The following is a 22,748-nucleotide window of genomic DNA, read 5'->3' as shown; positions in this document are numbered from 1 at the left end:
AGTGTCGGGTTGCAATGAAAACTGTTTTCCCATCTTGGCACATTGGGCAGCAAGTTACCTTGCTGTTTCAGTAGTGGTTTGACAGGGAGTGGTTGCTATAGCTTGCGCCTCCCCTTAAACATGCTCAAGGCACATCGAACACAGGACCCCCATTTTACATCCCTTCCGAAAGACGGGTGCAGCCCCAGAGATGTCCTTCCCAGGATTAAAACGGGGTCTCCCAGATATATATATATATACAGTAGCAACTAATTGGAACCAGGAGCTCAACTGTGAGGCTGCTACCAGTTGACCTTGACACTACAGCGACATCCATAATAAAATACAAACATTATAATATAGCTACGGTATACTGCTCCACAACATTAGACATTAGAGATGCTTTAGAGCATTTTCAAGCAATTCGCCTTGACACCCCCATGCTGTGCTATTCCAGACCTATCCTTACCTGACCCCCCCTCCCCTTAATGCATGTAATTTGCTGTGTTCTTCCATGTCCAATCTAACCCCAAGCCCAGTCTTCTACATGTGGCTTCAGTATGTGATCTGTTGTCTCTACACACAAGACATGGTCTTCCAAAGGTTGTGTACACATGTTTCTTTTACCTAGATTCTATACCTTCTACATTTGTACATCCACAGAATTGAACCTTCTTGTTTTGAAAGATCTCACGGTTGTGATATTTTACTTATAGAATGTATATTCAGTCCCTAATTGAAAGTTACCAGTCCTCTCTTCACTATTATAGCTGTTTAACATCACTCTTGCTAACTAAATCTATAACACATTCAAACTCGGTGCCATAACTCTACCTTGCCAGGGCGAAGGTTCAAATTGTTGGTACACAATATGTTCAAAAAGAGCTTGAGAAACTAGATGCTCTTATTCTTCTACAATGATCCTCCTAAGACAATTTCAACAAGACTCTTTTGTTGAAATACAAGACCTGGACAGTGAAAAATCATCCCCCGTGACTTCCCCTGCTTACACAAACCCTGTGCCTTCAACTGTAAAACAACCCCCAACACGGGATCTTCTAACCCCACCAAGTATGTCTGGAATGTGGGAAGAGTAGTCTCAGAAGACTGAGCACCTCCAAAAGATTACACAGGTACAAACAGAGGCTTTCCCCACCTATTACTTATGTCTGACCACAAATATTTGACCTTACAAAATCTTGATTGTCTCAAAACTAGAATAATAATCGACTTTTATTCACAAGTTCTTGCCCGAGGGCTAATTGCAATATGAAACGATGCATAGAAAAAGACATGGTAAACAGATAGTGCAAATTAACAATAGTGACAAGTGGAACATATAACTATTACTGAATACACATCTAAGCTATCATTGTAATAAGAGTATTGGTCAATAAAATATATCTCTTCTTTTTGCAATACTATACTAGTAAAAGTCACTTTACTGGTTGAGTGATTAGGAACAAATAAATATGTTTATACTAACTTGACAAGAAAATGCAAACAACAGAGCAATTGACACACTTGACACACATTTCCTTACAAGATGGCAGACTCCTAAGTTAAATCCATCCACGACAACAGCCAAACCCTTCAAAAATGTTTCTACAAGAACCAAAGAGAGGGCTAAAACTTAAAAGTTATCTATTGATAACAGAATATCATCTCTATTGCCTTTGTCAACAGAGAAGATCTACAGCACATTAATGCTTGTTTCTCCCATCTCCATGTCTTTATTCACTCAATTATTAATAATTTTGATAAATGTTGCAGCAATAATACAATAACACTACACACAGAGTGGCAATGTGCACAAAATGAATGCGATCAAAATTTAAGGATAACAGGCATCTAAGCTTCAGTTGTTTGATGGTAGAGTGTCAATCAAATCTTGTCCTGATAGTGTTATCTTGGTATAGGGAGATAAAAGGTGTTTTGAGATTAAGGCAATGTGATTTCTACGGATGGCAGTTATCTAAATTATGTGCAGGGCTGGAAATACTGGGTGCACATGCACTTTTGTGCAATCCAAATTGGAGCTGTGCGCCGAAATTTTTGACTGTGGGTGCACCAGTGCATCTAGATATTGGTGTAAGGTTACGTACTTAAAGGTACTACTGTACAATAGCATACAACTTATATTCTTGACGTTCAAGTGTCAGAAAAAAGTCTAAAACTTTGTCGTATTACTTTTTTAAATCGTTGAAGATAACCACAGAACTTGGGTTCATCACAATTTTTCAGACAGGTTGACAGGTTTTGATGTTTTGAACTTTATTTTATGTTGCACACCCAAAACTTTTTTTCTGTACACCTTGATTTTTAGGTTAGGCGCATGATTATTGCACCATTTCCAAAAATGCATTTTCAGCCCTGAATGTACCTCATTTCACACAGGGGAGCATTGGGATCCTTATTAGGACATTGTTTATCAAATATTCAAGCCTTCTGGATCCTGACCAACTCAAAATTAGGTTATCCTCTGCACCAGGGTGAAAACTGGGACTGTGCTATAAAAAGGTGTCCCTTCTTAAGGTCCAGTTCCTCTGGCTGAGTCTATAGAACATTCTACGGTCAGCAGAGGTCAAGCTCAATTTGTCTTCTATAGACAGGGACACAACATTCTTACTTCCCAACTTATCCTCATACAATAACAGTATTTGATAGTTTGAAATAGTCCACAGAGAAACAGAATGTAGAATTACAAAGCTGGATTGAAATGAATACACATGTTTAGAATATCTCAGCAAAGTATTGAAAATTCAAACATTCGATCAACGAATGTTCAACAGGTAGCTATTTTTTAAAATCCTTTTTATCATAATTGTGACCCAGCCATTGGCCCCGAAAGGTTTGAATTGTCCCCAAAAATTTTCTGAGAATGGTGGCAGAAATCAAAATCATTTCATTTCAGTATAGGTCAGTATAGGGTGGAGAAATAACGACAGCTTGTTGCAGGCTTCCCTCACTGCACTGGTAGCAAAGACTCTACACAATACTGTGCAAATCCTCTTCTTGCCTCAGATAACTCAGATTAACAACACTACTCAAAGTACACCATCCTTAGTGATCCTACAAGCCTAGCAGATAGCCAAGAACCTTCCTCCCCTTCCCAAACACTTGGGGCCTGTATGGAGGGTTCCAACAATGTTGAACGCCATTCAGGAGGACCGCGTACAGTTTGGGAAGACATTACGCAAAACTGGGCTACCTTGCTATAAAATTGCATGAAATCAAATAGCTTTCCCTACGAATTATCGGAGATTAGAATGGCTTGCCTTCGCTATAGTATATGGAAAGGAGGCATGCAGACCCCAAAACAGTAGTACACTTGGCTCCTGTAGGTTCTCCTGTTTGTTTACACAGAATCAGAGTAAATCAAAGTTCAGAGGCACCCAGGATGCCTCAAACACTCTCCATGCTATGTTGTTTGGCTAGGAGGGTGTGCCTTGGCTTCTCTCAAGGTCCACAACCACACTCAGCTTATTCAGCATGTGCATTGGAGCAACACGTCTCCATATCTTAAAAACATGCGTCTTAATTTCGGAAGCGTCTTAAGACGCGGTGCGACAGTTGGTAGTAACGAGGATTTCATTCATGAGGTGATCTTGTTATACTGATACACAAGTAAAGCTGCCAGCAGGGAATGTGAGAACACACCAGGAGAAGACAAACTTCCAAAGCTCTCCGGTTACACCCCACGACATGTGTTTCTGTATTTGCTGTGAGTGTCTATCACCCTCCTGTCAACAATCAATGCCAGCACAGGAGCTCAAGTTTGCCCCAGACCACAAAAACTCCCCGGAAAAACGATACACAAACACTTGAGCAGAGCATTCTTTCAAAGGGAGGTCACATGTTTAGGTAAACAGACCTGACAGAGAGATGTCATTGTGATTCTTCACTCGAGTTTCTCCCAAGACTTTGGTAAATCCAAAAGATGATAAGGATTTATTGATATAATCTTGTGTCAGTCTTAACAGATTTGAAGCCATAAGGAAGGATCTGTCGACTGTTGTTCCAATAATCTCAATGCCACTGAGATGACTTGTTGGTATCTTAGGTGGGAGGGGTATGTAGGAGCATAAGGAAAAATATTGCGACTTACGCATTGCAGTAAGGGTTCTTGTCCTTCCCCTTGTAGTTCTTCATATTGAGGGTCATTCTACACACCTCACAGTTGAAACATCCTTTGTGCCAGTACTGTGAAATACAGAAATATCGTCACGATTAATAGACAAAGGCGCGGTCATATTTTTATTGACAAAATCTACGAGATGCTCCACCAAAACAGCTGATATGATATAAAGTTGGGGCGGTCCCTTACCTTGTCCAGGCAGTTCAGCTTCTCCATCGGATACACCGTTTTCTCGCATCGTGCACACTTGGGATTCATGTTGGATCTCTTGTCCTGTTCCAAAACTATCCAGAAACGTCGACAGTTCGGCGTTTAGAGGTTCAGAGCGGGAGAAATCGGGGTTATTTTGCAGAGTTTCTACAGCTCGACTCTAGCAAAGAATATCCTACTCAGGAAATAAGCGCCCCTTCCCGGCACGCCTTGGGCGGCGCATGCGTACTTGCCATCGGTCTCTTCCTCTGTGAAAATGTCGAAACGAGGTGGGTGGAAAAAAATCGTGAACTTTGTAGACATTTTTCTCGATTCTTAGGGACTTTTACGGGTCCTAAGATAGCCTTAACGGTTCTTAAGGTTATTTTGCACGTTTGTGCGGTGCGTGATGTGTTGCCTACGGTGACATTTCGGAAGAAATTGAGATTGTTGTAGTCGATTCGTCGGTGCGGCAGCCATTTTGGAATTCCACATGGTGGAGCATGCACGGTGGGGAGGGGGGCGCACTTTGGTTTACGTTTATAATTGGACAAAAAGTGTGTCTAAATGTAACTTGGGGTGTAGAAAATATAGAAAAAAGTAACCTAGGGTGTTATGTGAAGCACGCAACACCAGAAGATTGAGAAAATGACGAAAGAAATACCTTAAAAATCCCAAAAACATTACTAGTGCACTTCATGAGTTTTTTTCGATGCCCTTTAACCTCGCGTAGGGGCTAATCTTCCAGGGTTCTTAAATCAAGTATTCTCATATATATTATGGCACTGATTAGGACACAACTCTGTCTGGCTCGCTCTAAACCTCCTAAACTGTTGTCTGTTAAAATTTGACACAACTAGAAAGATTTAAAGCTGAGAAAGTATCCAAAGAAAAGGTGAAGCCAAACCAAATTATTCATGGCCTTGGTTCTCCGATATTTTAGTTAAATCTTAGCAAAATGACAAGGTGAAAACAAATTGTAAGAGGAAAACTTGCTTAAGTTTATTGACAGTCACACCCCCAGAAAATGTGTGTACCTCAAACTATTTTTTCATGTTAATCCTCCAGTTCTGCATATTTTTTTTACATCAAAGAATAATCCAGTCAAATGTGCCCATAATGTGCTTTGAAGATGGATTTAAACAACGCTTGCAGCTAGATGTGCAAAGGTTACTTAGGTGTAACAGGTCGTTAAGTGTAAATAATATAACCAGCTGCTGCCAGCCTGCAAAGCTGGGTTGTTACTCCGTAAAGCAGTTGTACATACAGGTACAAGATGTTTAAGTGCTTCTGTTTGAATTTCCAGGACGTGGTGGTGCGTCGGGGGCCAAGTTCCGCATCTCTCTCGGTCTCCCTGTGGGAGCCGTGATCAACTGTGCGGACAACACAGGTCAGCTTTCAAGCACAAAACTTATTTTTAAGAAATGTCCAGCTGTCCTTGTATACTTCGGACTACTCTAGATATTTTCATCAGCTGCAGTGTAGATAGACCCATGATCTTTCAACTTCACGGACTTTCAACTAACCTTATTGATCCAGCATATGATTTATGTTTAGACTCAGGGAAAAATCTTGTGTTTCCGGTTACCCGACCGACCCAAGCCTTTTTTGGGGTTGGATCTGAAATCTGAGTAATGAAATTTCGAAACAGCATTCCAAGTAATCTTGTAAATTTCTTAGAGACCTTAGAGTTCCCTTCTTTGTGTTGGATCAAAACTTCACAATATTCTAAGAGACCTGTATTTTACACTCTATTAACAGATTTGGGCTCTGGCCAGTTGTAGAAATGTGTAGTAGACATTGTACTTTTTTCTTCACTTTAGTGAGTTAAAAAAAATAGAAATTAGGTTTGGTTACCAAATCAACAGCTTTTATGAGGATTGAGCATGTATCAGTCTGATGTATTTTTTTCCCTCCATGTCTCAGGGGCCAAAAACTTGTACATCATTGCCGTTAAGGGCATCAAGGGTCGTCTGAACCGTCTCCCTGCCGCTGGTGTGGGAGACATGGTCATGGCAACGGTCAAGAAGGGAAAACCAGAACTCCGGAAAAAGGGTAAGTCTTCTGCTGTGTGCTGTATAGGGCTGTGTACCTGTGAACTTGCAACGTGTTACGGTACAGGTCCAGATGTAAATGGCAAGTGAACTTCTTTCGTACCGGAACAAACTAAGACACAAGAAGAGAGAGTGTAATAAGTCTTCTGCTACGTGCTGGATAAGGCTATGTATCTGTAAACTTATTTAGGTACAGAACAGGTTTTCTGCACATGAACAAACTAAAAAAATAAGTCTTCTACCAAGTTAAGGCTCAGGTCTGGATTTGAACGTCAAGTGTACCTGTACCTAAACAAACTAAAACACTACTGAATCAAAGCTGGGTAAATCCTGTCTCAAAGATGACAATTTAGCATGTCTTAGAAATTAAGAAAACCAGTGTGTTGACTATTGTTTTGAGATTAAAAGTATCTAAATCTTCAATTAAAGATACAATGCCTGAGCTAATGCTACATGTATTTAATTTTCAAGTGCAGTTCATTGTTTGATGGTGTGTTACGCCTAAAGGCGGTTATACCGGCTATATAGATACAGATACAGATGATTACACAATCTTGATTTGGCCTATTTGAAAGTTTTAAGATGCCATCAATACTGGTATAATATTAATGATGTTACAAAGGGTGTACATGTACTTGCTTGGTCAAGACCTGTTATCACTGAAAGATTTCTAATATGATTCTTAAGTTAAATCTAACTTGTTTGTGATGTCAAATGATGTCGTGTGTCTTATTTGTATGTATGTATTTTTTTCAGTGATGCCGGCAGTGGTGATTCGACAGCGGAAATCGTATCGAAGAAAGGACGGAGTGTTCTTATACTTCGAAGACAACGCGGGGGTAATAGTCAACGTCAAGGGTGAAATGAAAGGTGAGTTTTTGCATTTTCTTTACTTTTTTAATTTGACCTAAAGGAGACACCAGGATTTCCTTGTCATGTACATATTTGTGGAGGGCTTAACCTTCTTCCTGCTGCCTAATACCATAACCAAAACAAATTTACTATCTAAGTGGAAGTCTGGGGTAGGAGGGGGGGTACAAGGCCATCTTGTCAATGTTATTATTCATAAGGCTGCTTTCTGACTGTCTCCAGATAAGGAAATACCCAATTTGAACCGCGATGATGATTAATTAGTCTGTACCACTAGCTCCGGAAGTACAAATAGAAATATTTTATGCATGTTCTAGACCAGACAATTTATTGAATGTGCTTGCTACCCAATACGTGATTTTATAAATCAGAATGCCATTAAGGTGTAGGCTCCAGGAGAAATACATTGTGCTCCAATCTACATTTGTACCTAGTTCTTTGTTGATGATGTTGCTATTTTCAAACTACTGCAGTAAATTTATAACTCTTTTCTAGACCTAGGAAAAAAAATGTTGTTTCCAGTAAACCAGCCGACCCTAGCAAAATCCTTTTGACCCAAGCCCTTTTTGGGGGTCAAACGCTGGCAAGAAACATAAAATTTTTGATGTCACTAAGACATCTTGAGTGATTTCAATCTATTTTTTTTTAGGATATTAATTGGAAACACAGCATTAATTTCCCTAGGCTTATAAGTTAATGTCATGGTGAAGTATCTGGTTCTGTGTGAACAAAAATGTGTACTGAAACATTTTTCTATGTCTGTTCAGGCTCGGCCATCACGGGTCCTGTGGCGAAGGAGTGTGCTGACCTCTGGCCCAGGATCGCCTCCAATGCTGGCAGCATCGCCTGAGAACAACCCCCGCTCTGCTAGTCTTCAATAAACTTGGTCACAACCTACTCACCTGTCTGTTAATTGCCTCCATGAAAAAAATGGAGGTATTGTTTTGGTGTGTGTCTGTATTTCCGAATATTTGTGTCAACGTGTCACTTGGGACTATAAGAGGCTCTGGGGGATTGTAATGATATTTGGTATGTTGGCAGGTGTTGGGAAGACAGAGGTCAAGGTCAACTTTGGGCCCCCTGGTGTGTAACCTTGGTACAGCAGTAAATCCTGGACAATGGTCTAGCACTCTAGCTTTCTATTTTATTTGGTCCTCAACAAGGCAATACATGGTAGCCCAGGCAGAATTGCATATATACAGGCCACCACAATCACAGACAATGGCATACAAATTTAGGAGAGAAGTACAAAATGGGAAAAACCATACATAGTACAAAGAGTCAACTATAACAAATGAGTAGGGTAACAACTCAAGTCATGAACAAGAGCACAAAGCACTGAACAATCCTTATAAACAGAATTACTACTATTACCAACATTGCCCATACAACATTGTAAAAGGGGCTCAGGTGACACTCGCAAGCCTGTGTGATTTCTTCATGCCATAGGTTGTTTTCCTCACAGGCCAGTTCTTTTAACACCTCTTGTCACCTTCACCCAACAATTGTAATGGTATCCAGAAACAAGGAAGACAATCCTATAAAAACATGTATTGTGATAGAGCTAAGGTCATATTGTTTTGTAGACAGATACACCTGAATGCTGGATAGATTAGATATCTTTTAAAGGGAAAAGCTTGAAATGTCATGGTCACTTAACTGTACACACCCCAGTTCTCAGTCTGCAACAAGTTCGTGGAGGTGCACAGCAAAAAAACTGAAATGGGTTTTGAGGGTTCAGGTTTAGTTTCACATTGCTCAAAAATTGCTTCTTGTATTATGTTTTTCGTAGCAGATGCGGTTCTACTTGTGACTTTGTGTTTGAGCAGCATAATTCAAGACCTAATGCTGACTATTCAATGGATCGTCTTCACCTGTCAAAGGGATCCAAATTACAGGGTTGTGAAAATGATGGGTTGTGACTTTCACGCTGATGATAGAAACTCTTGCAACGAATGACCAGTAACTTTTGAATATGACTACCTCTGGTGCTGAACATAGAAAAACAATAGCTTCACCCACCTCACCCCATTCTGTGTCTGCCTAGTCCTTTGCATTTCCTGTGAAATGGACCCCAAACTGTTGATGATATGTAATACTTGGCATCTTCAAGACAAGATCTTAATGTCTGGAAGTCAATGTTGAGGTAATCAAAACTACCCCATATCAGATTTTGTCACTTGCTCATTAGATGTGTCTTACAAAAACATCTGGATGGCTTTCATACCTTAGAGTAAGATTGTTACAAGTGTCACATCATTAGAAATTTTGTACACTGCCATAATTCGTCCGTTAACCGAATATGCTGATGTCGCTGGGTGTGGCATTCAAAGTTCCTTCCCGCACCGATGGTGCATAGGGCGGCGCCCATCTCCGTTTCAGTAGCCCTTGGGCCACACAACTTTGTGTAATCACTAGTGGTGCGGATCGGTCCGGCCGGACCGGTTCCGGACTTGTAAAACGTTTAGGTTCAAGTCCAAAAAAACCTAAACGTCTGGAAACAAGTCCGGACTTGAAAAAAAATCTCTCACTTATACACTCCTTTTTGTTTCAAACCATCTTAAACCTTCCTTAGATCGTGAAATTTGCACTAGAAAAATATGAAAACATTGCTGTTTTTGTGTTTATAATTGAACCTTTGTGTTAATTACTGACTGTATATAATTCCGTATATATAGTTTTCAAATTACATGTAAAATATCTGCCAATTTGCAATATTACATGTAACACGAAAAAATATTCCAAAATTATTGTTCAGGTCCGGACTTTCAAGTCCGGACCTGAACCTAAACCTCTGGACTCGAGTCCAAACCTAAACCTAAACTCGGGTTTCGATCCGCAGCACTAGTAATCACTATAGCAGTGGGGTAGTCCACTGGTAGTGGTGTGTGTTCAACTTCCATACTCTTTCCCAAATGCTGAGTGCTAAGCAGAGAAAACAGTATGTACCATTTTTGAAGTCTTTGGTATGACTCGGCCGGGGATCGAACTCACGACCTACCGTATGCAAGGCGAACACTCTACCCATTAGGCCATTGCACCGGTCCTGATCTTCAGTCAGCTTAAATGTCCGCGGTGTGGGTCTGTACTGGAGCCACGAGACGCACAAAACACGATCGTGTGTTAGCCCGGGGGATGGATGGAATACTTTGGCCGACGGAAAGCATAAGCCGATTAAATTTTGGACAATAGTGAACGGCCTAGCACCACAGTATTTACGTCGTTATTCTGCCACGTATCCGTGATTTCGTCCCATACAACCTTTGCGCTACCTATAATTTCACTTCTATCGTTTTTAAAAGACCTCAAAATTGAAAAGTATTCTTTGAAATTCTTTATACCCTCAACCACTTACTCATAGAATGAACAACCTTCTAATCTAATGCCCAAGCTTCTCCAACTATCAGCACTCTTAAAAACTAGTTGGACTCAGTCAATAGACCAACAAAAAACTCCCATTTGTCCCATGGCCAAAGGCACACCGCATTCCATCTCAGAATACTCCGTCTAAACTTCAGTTAGTTAAATCTATTTCAACTCACTCACTCAATCATCTTCACCGCTTTTTCTATTTCAACAACATCGATTAACCTACACGCAAATGTCGTTATCATCGTATTTGAGGTCATCCCCTAATCTCCAAGCAGATGTTGGTGGGCAAAATCGTTCTGTTTTCCTTGCTGCCCGTTTTTGTCACAAACTAGCTGTCGTAACTTATTCTAATTTTGCTTGCCAGTATCTGCTTGGTGGTAAGTATTTCCCCTGAGAACATTGAAATTCTCCTATTTGCAATATGTCTTCGAAATTAACACTAGTACTAGTAGTAGATTGAACTGAGCTGAGGCAGAACTCAATCCCTCGAGATTTATTACATGCGATTCGTTAGGACAAATCACGACATGACAATGAGGATCTGATCGTCGTATTTTAATTAATATCACTGTACACAATTACCCTAATGAAGAGAAGGTGTTAACAGACCCTGATACGTGATATTGTATGCGTGACGACAGCCATAGGCCGGGAGTTATATATTTCCCTGCGGTCGCCAACTCAAATAAACGGAATCTCAACAAAAGCAAGGGAAGACGTTGGGTCCAACAATGAGACGACGAGGTAGGTAACATTTTTATTCCATATGCATTCATCTTTGAGAGACTCTGCTTACTGGACAGTGCCTTTCCTCTATTGACATAGGCAGATGTCTAACATCCAAGCAAATATAGCGGTCGGGCTTGTTTTGTATTTTATGTGTGGGATTTTCTGTGTTTCTACGTCTCTTCTCACTGATCCACCTCCCTATAAGAGAGATGCAGAAAAGAGTTAGTTTTAAAAAAAACGCAAAACAGGCCTGACCCATACGTCTGCTCGAAGATTACTGCAGAAGACTAGTACTGTTGTTGGTTTTTGCTTATGGTTTGGTATACTCCATCAAATAGCCTAACTAAATCACGCTACCAGCGCTAGCGACCCACCCGACTAACCGACCCCTAGAACAGGGAGGCCAATCAGCTAGAGACTGTGTAATGCTACAGTCACATTTGATCCGGTGCCCGTAGGGCATGTAGTCCCGGCCGGGCCCCGAAGACACAAATTTGTGGCCGCCCAAACATAGCCCGGTAGCCGCAGGGTGTGCCACGGGCCCACGAAGGGGTCAAGCCCGAAAGTGCAAAAAAAAAAGCCCGTGAACTACCCAGCTGGGACCCTTTTTCCAATTTGGACTTAAGCATAACACAGGCTATCCATGAAATGATTTTGATGATCTTTTCCTTTGTCTTCGAAGGTCGACAGCAAAGGGCAAGAGGTCGACAAGGCCGCAGATTGGCCCCGATTCTGCTCTTCTTTGTGACGTCTACAACATTGTACTTCATCTCAAAGTACTTCGCAGACGATTTCTCTCCTAACAAAAGCCCGTTCACAGAAGGAACACCGCCCACAGCGCCAGAGAGCACCCCAGTGTGGCCAGTCCATCGCGACTATCAGAAAGATTTGCTCCGCAAGCGGCGTGATCGTCCTAGTGATCGGAAGAGCAACAGCAACCTCTCATCAGCGAAACCACACGACATCGATCAACTGATCTCTCCTACTTCCGGCAAGGGCTTTTCAACCCACAACAGCAAGATTAACAAGGTTGGGTCATCAGGCATCGCCTGGGATAAAACGAGAGACGATTCAGACGTGATTCAGCTTGACGTGAAAAGGTCGCCACCCAACGGAGACGTTGATGACCTTCTTGCACGTCGTGATCAGATTCCTTTCAATGTTCAACCCGAAGTCAACAAACCACCCGATGCGCTTAAACTGGTCAATATTTCTACAAATGATGGCGGTGGCAAGGAACAGCCCTTACCTCGAGACAAAGGCTCTCGAGTAACGGACGACAGTGGAGCAAAGATTGTTGATTCCGATGACAAGCCCGAGGACTCTGAACCCCCACCAAAAAGAGAAAGATTGCCACTGCAAGCTGAGGAAGAGGTATCTACTTTCATCAACGCTAAGGGACAACCTGTTAACGCTGAAGCAAAGTTCGTCGACATAAACCGTAAAAAGATCCACCCCACGTTCCGGCACAAATCGGCAGTTCGTGTAGTCAACGAAGACCTTCTCTTCGTAGTCGAGAAGGAAGACATCTTGAGAAGCAATACGCAGTCGAAGATGAAAGAAGATGGAGAACCACACATCATCTCTACCAGAGCCGGCACCTTCGGCACAATTGACAATGCTAATGAGATGCAGAGACCACGTACCAAGATGTCGCAAGCCGGTCAGACACGTTTAGACATGTTGTTTTCTCAGTATAATCGCCTCGAGCAAGATCTGAAGATTCCGAAGAAAGTCATGCCCAATGCTGATGAAGGCGACTCCCAATCAAAGTATCAAGACATCAAAGATGTAGTGCCTTACGTCAAGGGAAGATTCGATACCCAACAAATGAAAAATCTCGGAGTCCCTTCTGCGAACGAATCTGCGATACAAAACGCCACAAATCACCGCCCCGATTCAAGTGCCCAGTCCAAGCCTCGGCAAAAACGAGAAGTTGGCGATCCAATCTACGAAGAAAGTTCAGGCGAGGAAAATACCCAAGTATCGGTACAGAATTCAACTACAGACACTGTTTGGAGTCGTAGAAGTACTGCTGGACCGGACATTAAAAAGGTGACGCATACGTTACGCGTCTCAGGACAAAGTAATGCCACTGCAACAGTCAACGGCATAGAAGCAACTGAAGATACCACAAAGCATGCACCAACTGCCACAATCGTCAAACTACAACAAAATGGTCCAAACACCACAGACAACACCTCTAGATCAGGTAAGCACAGTTAGATATACTAGTATTGCCATAAGACCTGATGCCCCTCATTTGTGTTTTCTCACACGTCTCCCTGCTTCAATTACTATGCTTCTATAGAGTATAGTCTGCTAAATCTATTTTGAGTACAATGTATCTCAAAACTCCGTTCACAGGTTTGCAGTATTGGCTACTATGCACGTTGCTAGCATGCTGTCAATAGACTGTTGCAATGAATTCCAATGAAACTTAACGATAAATGTTTCAATAGTAACGTTGCCAACCAGCGAGAAATAAGTGCATGAAAGTACAGCGCGTTTGGGACTACACAGTACGAAAATGTATAGCAATCATATGGACAGGTCGTTCTAAAAACAGTGACTATTCTTTCTAATGTACGGCATTGACTCTGTGGTGGACAGGCCCCTGGTCAACACAGTAAATTCTAATTCGATGCAGCATTTTATTTTACGAGGGTGGTCTCAGGGTTGTCTATTGATAATGGTCCTGTTCAATAAAATTTGGCTTTGCTGATACATGTACATGTATGTGCATGTTAACAAGAAAAATATTCTCAACTCGTCAATCCAGGACAATTGCTAACACACCAATTCTCGGCAAAAAGTCAACCATATCTATTCTTTTCTCTACCAGGGAGCATTCACCAATGGCTACGAGTTTCTCAGTACTGGACAGTTCAAGACAACCTGCAGTGGTCTGATCGTTTCAACGCGTGGAAGGCTTTGGACCTGGACCCGTCTACTACATGGCTTTTAGAACGGACTCTACCTTTCATCATAGACTTTGGAGCTTCATACGAACTAAGTCAGATACGGATAACATACAAGGAAAATCAGCACGCAATCACAGGGTACAGACTTTACATGTCAACCGGACCACATGCGCAAAGACAACAAGTGCAATGGACACACGTCCTGAACAGGCAACGGCAATACGTCAGCGCAGATGGGATAGAAATCATCGCTGGGTTTTCGGGTCTTGGCCGCTCTTGGAAGCTGGAATTTTTACATGTTTTCAATGACCGAGAGTTGTGGTGTAACAAGACGTATATGTTCCAAACCTCGCAAGAAAGATGGAATGACAAAGTTCATGTGAAAAATGTGGACTTTTTCGGTACTAAAGGTGGGTTGTATTTTGTACGTAAGCAACGATACTGTCCAAGTCTACAATGGCAATGTTCGTTTTGGTGTAACTGGTAATCGAATTGCATCTAATCTAGATTTAAACCAAATCTGATGACATCGTATCTCAATGTTATGCACCTTTTTTCTTCCCCCATAATGGACAGTTGTGGTAGAGGAAACAGCTGCATCTCCCGGACACTGGATAGCACACGCTGGCATCAGTCCAGAAGTCCGTGAGTACACCGGCTCTGCTTACTTTAAGAGAGGTATGTTCAATGGGGTGACAGACATAAAAAGCACAACAACATCTACCTTCTGGGTGCCACTGGAAACACATCGGTACCACAATAACTGGTTTGTCGTCCTGGCCTACCATGTCACTTACACCATGAAGAAGTTGCGAATTTCCAACTACGGTTGTGACTGGAACCACGACGTCAAGGCGTTCACCCTTCACGTATCCACTACGAGCAACCCGTACAGCTGGACTCACGTGTTGACCGTTAATGACGTAGCAGCCAACACCTCACTCCCGCAGTACTTTGGTGGATTCTCGGCGTCGGGTCGCTACTGGATGGTTACCGTAACGGCCACCTATTCGGGCTGGGAGCCATGGATAAGGGTGTTTCATCTTTTCGGCATCAAAGGTAAGGTAATGAGGTGTTTATAAGACGGTTCAGTGTTTAAATTGCGGATGTACAGCTAGATGCATTGCGGATGATACGTCAAAGTTGAAGGTCCACAAGACATAAACAAAACACGTCTGGACATGTATTAAGCATGGTCTAGACAAGAACTGTTTACAAGTTATAGGCCTTCACCTTTAACATATTCAATGCATCTCGCCGCTCGTGCGCAATTTAAACTGTGAACTGGATTATTTTCATAGACATATCACGCTTCTAAGTGAGGCTTCGAAAAAAATCAAGTTTTCAGGTTATCGATAGTGGCTCAACTAGACGTTCAGTAGATTTGGGTTTTTTCTTAGCTTCCACAAGTTCGGATTATTTTATTCCTTGGCAAGTCATCACTTTATCTCCTGTTTTAATTTCAGACTCACCATATCTCTGCAATGAAGTGGCCATGTGGTATCGTGATGGTGTTATACATGGGCCTACCTCGAACCATACAAACGACGCGGTAAGGGCATTTTTTTTCAGTTCCTAATGGTATTGTTAACAACCGAGAGAGGGCTACTTTCATTTTGCTTACCAACCATGATCTGATATTTCATGACTTTGCTCTGGCCCTGTCATGCTAGTAGTCAGAAAAATTACAATCTTGAACAATATCAACAAACAGGAATGCACTTTCTAAATTTATGTTATAATCATGTGCCCCATGTAAGGATGGCGGTGGAATGGCAATGGGAACGGTTATCGAGAATTATTTGAATCCTTCACATATATATGACGTCATGTGGAACGACGGAAACAGTGGCCAATACGTCATTGGGGACGTCGGAAACACGCGGCGGATTGATCTTTTCCCTGCCGGCTACGGTGAGTGATGCAACCAGTTCACTGAAATTTAGTGGCGGACGAATTTGTTTTCTCATGCGCATTTATATGTCGGCATTACCTTTAAGACATCCAAAACAAAATACCAATATAGCACAAAGCAAGTAATCGCTTTTGGCTCATGAATACATAATTCATTACGTTGATGAAGGTTAAGCCCCCCTCTCACTGGACCCGCGGCACGCTGGCGGCTCGGTGCGTCCTAAACTGGGTGTTACCCTTGACTTTATAATGGGAATTTCATTCAAAACGTACAAGTATTACCAATAAGACAACTAAACACGCAAAGCTTAAAAAGATTAATTTTTTTGTCGATGAAATTCGTTCAGTGCTTTGTCAATTCGATCGGCCGCGGCGACGTCGCCGCCAGCGTGCCGCGGGTCCAGTGAGAGGGGGGATTTAGACATGCATCAAGGTAATAAGATACGCCAAAGATAGTTACTCAAGCAACTGGATACAATTTTGAAAATGACACAATGTATTCTTTATCGTGAGAACTTTCCGTGTCCTTCATTGGAAGAACTGAAAGAAAGCCACGAAAGAACTGCATTTGAATCCGGATAACTTCCATCTTTCCCACCTCAGGTTGTCGGAGTGATGTCGTCCCTAACATCATGTTACCTCTAAAGGCGGACATCTGTTGCGTGCCAAGTGAGTTTAAATTCATAAAACATGACGTGACCGATGTTATCCTGGATACTAACCTTATATATGCTGATATGTATATGTTGTACAAACGTTATTATTCATTGAATGCAATCAGGAAATGTTGAATTTCGGTGACACAAAAACATTGAAATGTGAGTGATTTGTGTTTCATCATCTAGGGAAGGAAATTCTGTTTTTGCCTGTCTGTCTACGTGTCCGTGTGTCTGTTCCAGTAGTTTATCAGTCAGAGTCAATCAATGTTGATTTTTTCTGTTGCAGGTCACCTAAACTGGAATCCAGAGGTTAGTGTCTTGTTTTCTGGAGGGATTCTTCTCTTGATTTTTCTTCTGTAATCCATCTCTTACAAATACGTTTGTTTTTCCTGTGTCCGCCAGAATTATATAACCTTTTAAGTGAGCTAAATAGGGTCGATATCATCTTCACTTCCTATCACTTTCAAGAGGAAAACCTTTCTTTAATAAACAAACAAAATAGCGTCCACAACTACGGGAAAAGACGCCCCTTTTCACCAAAATGGTGACACCCAACATGGCGGCGGCCATACTTGCCAGCAGAAATAGAATAGGTTTTTGCTATCGCAAACCTGTAATTACACAGTCAAATCTACCTGACAGCTTCCCAGTTTTAACCGTCCAACATGGCCTGCGAAAAATATGGACGGACGACACATGAACGTACGACAAAGTGACGTGAATTCAAACGCTCTAACTGTTGTGTTGTTGGTCTCCAGCCTGAGCTGAGTGGACTACAGTGTTCCAACAGTGCCAGCTGCAGGGTGTGTGGGAGCATGACGGGAAATTCTTGCGGCTGTGACAAAGCATGCAGGTATAGGCTGTCAGTTCTACTTCTAAATGTTTGATGTACTAGATATGCACGGCAAGTAGCTATATAACACTCAAAACCCACAGTCATAGTATGTCCAGAACACGATACATCAAACCCGGACGTTCCACTGCAGTACCGTAGAAAGCCGTTAGGAGAGCTATTATCAGACCCGACCTGCGTTTTCACGACACGTACTTACATACCAAATATCATATTGACCCACCCACAACTTCCCGAGTTATGCTGTTCACAGACAGACTGACACACAAACAGCGCCAAAAACATAACCTTCTTGGCGAGGATAACAAACAATGACAATTGTGCAATGCAATACATATTGGATCAATCTTTATCTATTTATTGGGTTTCACCGGTTTAATGGTCGTACAATTACAGGCAATGCTTTCAATCAATACCAACCTGTCAATAACATTTTTCGGCTTTTACAATATCATTTTTCTGTCTATTTCTACCAGTTCGTACATCCATGTTCTGTTAAACAGTTGAATTCTTTTACAAGACGGGATAAAGAATGCGCATATCAATGCCATTACTCGTGTATGGCATTTCAAACATCCTAACTTACCGTTCTCGTTGAAGGATATTTGGAGACTGTTGCCATAACTACCAGGCCGCCTGTGGTGATGACGTAACGGACAATGAAGACATCCGACCAGTGATACAGCCAGACTCCTGCAGGGGACGATGTAACACGGAGAACATCGTCAGGTACTACATGATGTTGTTATAACTTACAAGGCCTCTAGGTTACAAACCATATTGTTTCCTAGATAATCTAGGATTGATGATCTACAATTCCACATGCACAGCACCATTTTTACGTTTTCCTGAGTTTTGTCCAATTCTGTTTATTTCTGATTTATCCAGCAAAGTAACGTGCAACTGCACAAGTTCCTGCAACATGACGGAAACTTGCTGTGATGATTTTGAAGATGTCTGCCAGGGTGAAAAGGACCATGGGACAGGTGCCAGTGACGTCAATATTTCTGCAACAGAAGGCAGCCAGGTAAGGATAATTTTGTCTTCGAGTTTTGCGGCTGTATTTTAGAATTTTCTTCATTAGTATGTGCTAAACCTTATTAGGCTTGGAGCTGCAGGCACAAAAGGTCCTGTAGACTGTAATGTTTGATCCACTCTCACCGGGAAGCACCCATACTCTTTTATATAAGTGTGGTGGGATCTTTAACGTGGTCAAGGTGTGTCTCTCCCCAAACACGGAACCTCCATTTGACGTTCTATCCTATGTACGTCCCTAACCGCAGCTAGGTACTCATTACTTACATCTGAGTGAAGTGAGGAAATTCGTGTGAAGTGCCTTTCCCAATGGCACAACATCGGGGCCTGTCAGGGTATGGCTTTACACGAACGAACATACGAATAAACTTGTCCAACTTTTTTCCCCTCTGGCAGCCCCTGCAATGCGTCGCACCCTGGAACTTCCGGTCTCACTTCTGGATGGTCGCGAGTTGTCCGTCCAGCTATGCAGACAGCGTCGTCCGAGGGCTGTGTGAGACTTCGTACGAGAACAACGACATGTTTCTCCACGCCCCAGTCACGGACAACTCCACCAACACCAACTACAGAAACATCTTCTGTGCCTTGTGTAACAACGCTAGGTACATGGTGGGGTGGAAAATGGTTAACACATGTGGCTACACTCCTTTAGATCCACTAAAAACTATACTGCAAGATAAAGACGACATCTGCGATCATTATTTCCGACCCACCGTGGCCCCTGCACGACTTTGTTTCCCTCCTAACACAACCCCACCTCGTGCGAGCGTACGCTGTGATGTGGCAAAGTGTCGAAACATAACGGCTGTTTTCTACGCAAACGCCATACCCTTTAGGAACTCTGCTTGTGCAGAGTGCTACGCTGACCAGTACGACCTGTATGACTCTTCTTGTAAAGCGGATGAGTCTAAATTCATAGGTTTCCTCGGAACTATCACGGTCCTCTTCGACTATTCAAATATTTTGCAAAGCAAGATGTCGTCCAGCGAACTAGAAGTATTCGACCATACGGAGTCGTGTTCTGTCGGGTTTATATACGACCCTTTCCGTGACAACTGTCGCAAGATCTCGTTCGTACCTCCAGTAGAAGTTCGCGAAGATGTCGGTGTAAAAGAGGCGGGAGATTCCTTAGAAAATTATCCCGATGACCAACAACCATTAACACCAAGTCCCATTGAGGATGACTTGCCAACTAAAAACCCAAATTTCCCACAGAAAAGCGCTACATTTCTTGTCATCAACACAGTTTCTGGTGCTTCTGCCGTCGTTTCTATCTTATATCTCCTTTCCGGCCTTCGCCATTTTGCACGCGCAGAATCCACAGTGAAGATCTGTCTTCTGACATGCCTTCTTTTGGCACAGGTCAGCCAGCTCGTGGGCCAGGTCGTTCCTTCAGCAGCCTGTTGTACGGCCATGTTGGTGTGCACCCTCTGCTTCTGTCTGGCCGCTAGTCTGTCTCTCACTGCCACAATCCAACACCTGTCTGTCCTACAGCGAGGTGGTACATGTACAGTAACCTGCCATCTCTTAGTGATTGTGCTCATTCCGGTGGCAATGTCAGGAGGTTACATTGCACTGGATGACTCAATCCGCATGGGGGCGCCCCGCCCTTTGACTACCTTCCAAATCTGTTGGATTGACGACCCTGTAAAAATGGCAATCACCGTGGTAGTGCCCGTTCTGATCTGTACATTAGTCGACCTTTACTACCTGATACGAATGGCCAAAATGTATGCCACTGTCGACGGCCCGCAGTACTCCTTCCTGGCACAGGGGGCGCTACTGTTTCTCCCCTTCACGGTTGCCATGACGACGGGTGTTCTCACAGCCTACTTTGACTCAGACCTACTGCGCACGGCTTTCTTATACATGGTAATCTCCTTGGGAGGATGGAACGGGTTGCTTTTCCTGGTTTTTGTGATTGTTGGCTATCAGATCGACGATGATAACGTTTTTGTCCCTCCTTTGCCAAATCCAGTTGAAGCCCTGAGTAACCCATCTTCTCTATAAAATGGTGACACGTGTTTGCTATACTGCCAAATATTGAGGTAATTTTGACCACTTACACCGAAGCTCAATCTCTTCACTTCTGGTTTTAAGGGGTGCAACTACAATTTGTACTCTCGTCTATTTCTCTGTGTGTTCTGTCCCTCCAAAGTACCGTAACATATGAATTAACATTGACTGTTCGGAGATATGATAAAGACATTTGATACTAATTACTACATATATACCGCATATTCATGTATTTGTGATACAATGAGCATCATTTTCAGTGGCAACAATTCTTGTGAGAGTTTTGTAATTTGATGGTTTTATCGTGTATATGAATTCATTTGTGTAAAGTAAAATCATGTGTCGTGCATTTCTATAGTTTGATCTTGCATATACCAATTGCATAATGCATGTACTGACTGAAGCTATTGCTATGTGTCACATTTGAATATTTCTGGTGTAACAATGTGGTATCTGTTGTGTTATGTACACGTAATATTGTTGACAATATTGAGAACACTTATCACACAAAACACGTTATTCTATAACACACGCATCTTGCATTGAGCCCGAATAAAATGAAAAAAAGGGACTAGTACATTACTTCGGTGAAAGCTACATGTAATTTATCATTTCGGTCAAACACTTTGAAATACGACATGGTATACAGTCGACAACATATGCAAGAAAAGTCGTCTGTAGTCCTTTGCATGGTTGCTGTTGAAATTCATGTACACTGTAACGTTTCATTATGATGTCAATAATAGTGTACTCATGACTTTTCCGCTGAATTCGAAAATGGATACTTGATGTCTTTGGACATTACTAGCTGATTCCTTATATTCTATTTTATTATATTGTATTGCATATTCGAATCCATCACATATGTACTTCGTAACGCTATCACGACGTAAATACAGTCAAGCTTGTGATGTTGATCATTCACAGTAATAAAGTGTGCAAACTCATTGACTATCAGCTCAGTTTTCCGATTATTGGAGAGGGCGTACTTTACCAGCGGAATCATTCTTATTCTTAATGTTACTCCTGCACGATATGTTTATGGTACAAAAGGTGAATCACATCTACATTTTCATACTTAGAAGAAAAGAAAATTGTTTTTACTTGTTAGACGTATCATAAATGCAAATAATTTCATGATCAAATACATAAAATGTGATAAACAGGATTAGATAAGAGATGAAGTTGAACAGAGGCACTGATGCTGAATTTCTTAGACGATTTTCAAGACATAGAATCGGGGGTTAGCAACTCAAGCAAATATACCGTGTTTAAAAAAAAGTATTCATTATCCGTTTGAAGTGGGCATATAACAAGGCATGCATCACTAGCATGAGGGTATAACAAATGCTAACACTGCTGACAAATACAGTACAACATGGGATTTGAATATTGAAGATTTCAGACCAGTATGCATATTTCCAATCGTACCTACAGTATCTATGATACCATCAGCCAGTTTCACTGTATGATATCTACTATGAGAGGTCAGGGCCAACATGTTCAGACTTCAGAGTAAGGATTTCCATTTGAAAGAGACTGTGGCATTGCGGACATTTCGGTATGAGTAGCCACTCCATCAATTGAGGACCAGAAAAATTAAAGAATCTAAACGTACAATGATTCCGAACGAAATCTACACAGTAAATAGTCTTGAATACTAGTACTTGGTATCTTGAAAGCAAGATTTTGATTTCAGAACGTGACGTTGAAGTTATCAAAAGGACTCATATCAGTTTTTTCTCATATGCTTGTTAGACATTTGCTACGAAAACAACTGGATAGCTTTCATATCTTTCATTTAAGAGCCCAATCCCTCAAGATTTGTATCAAATACTTGGTGTCTTGAAAGCAATATTTTGATTTCAGAAAGTGAAGTTGACGTTATCAAAAGTACATTTTGTAACCATATCAGATTTTTCTCATATGCTTGTTAGACATTTGCTACGAAAACAACTAGATAGTTTTCAGATCTTTCGTTAGAAAAAAAAAAACAATCTCTCAAGATTTGTATTG

At 41.8% G+C, this 22,748-nt stretch overlaps 3 protein-coding genes across 3 annotated transcripts in view; 2 read left to right on the top strand and 1 right to left on the bottom strand.

Moving 5' to 3' along the window:
• Nucleotides 1–4,417, bottom strand: part of LOC136445853 (LIM and SH3 domain protein 1-like) — a 31,323-nt gene extending 26,906 nt beyond the window's left edge. The window contains exons 1-2 of the mRNA XM_066444043.1: nt 4,307–4,417; nt 4,088–4,182 (exon numbers count right to left, since the gene is read on the bottom strand). Of these exons, the coding sequence (XP_066300140.1) occupies nt 4,088–4,182; nt 4,307–4,375 (164 nt within the window). The 5' untranslated portion in view covers nt 4,376–4,417. The remainder of the gene's footprint in view (nt 1–4,087; nt 4,183–4,306) is intronic.
• An 86-nt stretch (nt 4,418–4,503) lies between these two features.
• On the top strand, nt 4,504–8,127 carry LOC136445854 (large ribosomal subunit protein uL14). The gene is made up of 5 exons (XM_066444044.1): nt 4,504–4,596; nt 5,613–5,696; nt 6,233–6,361; nt 7,117–7,230; nt 7,998–8,127. Exons 1-5 carry the CDS (start codon nt 4,584–4,586, stop codon nt 8,078–8,080), a joined length of 423 nt encoding a protein of 140 aa, XP_066300141.1. The 5' UTR covers nt 4,504–4,583; the 3' UTR covers nt 8,081–8,127.
• Nucleotides 8,128–11,333: 3,206 nt separating this feature from the next.
• LOC136445760 (uncharacterized) lies at nt 11,334–21,751 on the top strand. The gene is made up of 12 exons (XM_066443897.1): nt 11,334–11,346; nt 12,014–13,543; nt 14,177–14,665; nt 14,832–15,314; nt 15,722–15,807; nt 16,016–16,169; nt 16,773–16,838; nt 17,115–17,137; nt 17,587–17,681; nt 18,282–18,410; nt 18,570–18,708; nt 19,113–21,751. Exons 1-12 carry the CDS (start codon nt 11,334–11,336, stop codon nt 20,724–20,726), a joined length of 4,821 nt encoding a protein of 1,606 aa, XP_066299994.1. The 3' UTR covers nt 20,727–21,751.
• Nucleotides 21,752–22,748: the final 997 nt, after the last annotated feature.

The sequence above is a fragment of the Branchiostoma lanceolatum genome, chromosome 12 (assembly GCF_035083965.1).
Source record: "Branchiostoma lanceolatum isolate klBraLanc5 chromosome 12, klBraLanc5.hap2, whole genome shotgun sequence".
Taxonomy (NCBI): Eukaryota; Metazoa; Chordata; class Leptocardii; order Amphioxiformes; family Branchiostomatidae; genus Branchiostoma; species Branchiostoma lanceolatum.
The sequence above is the reverse complement of the archived record's forward strand: the minus strand, read 5'-3'. Positions and strand labels throughout refer to the sequence as shown.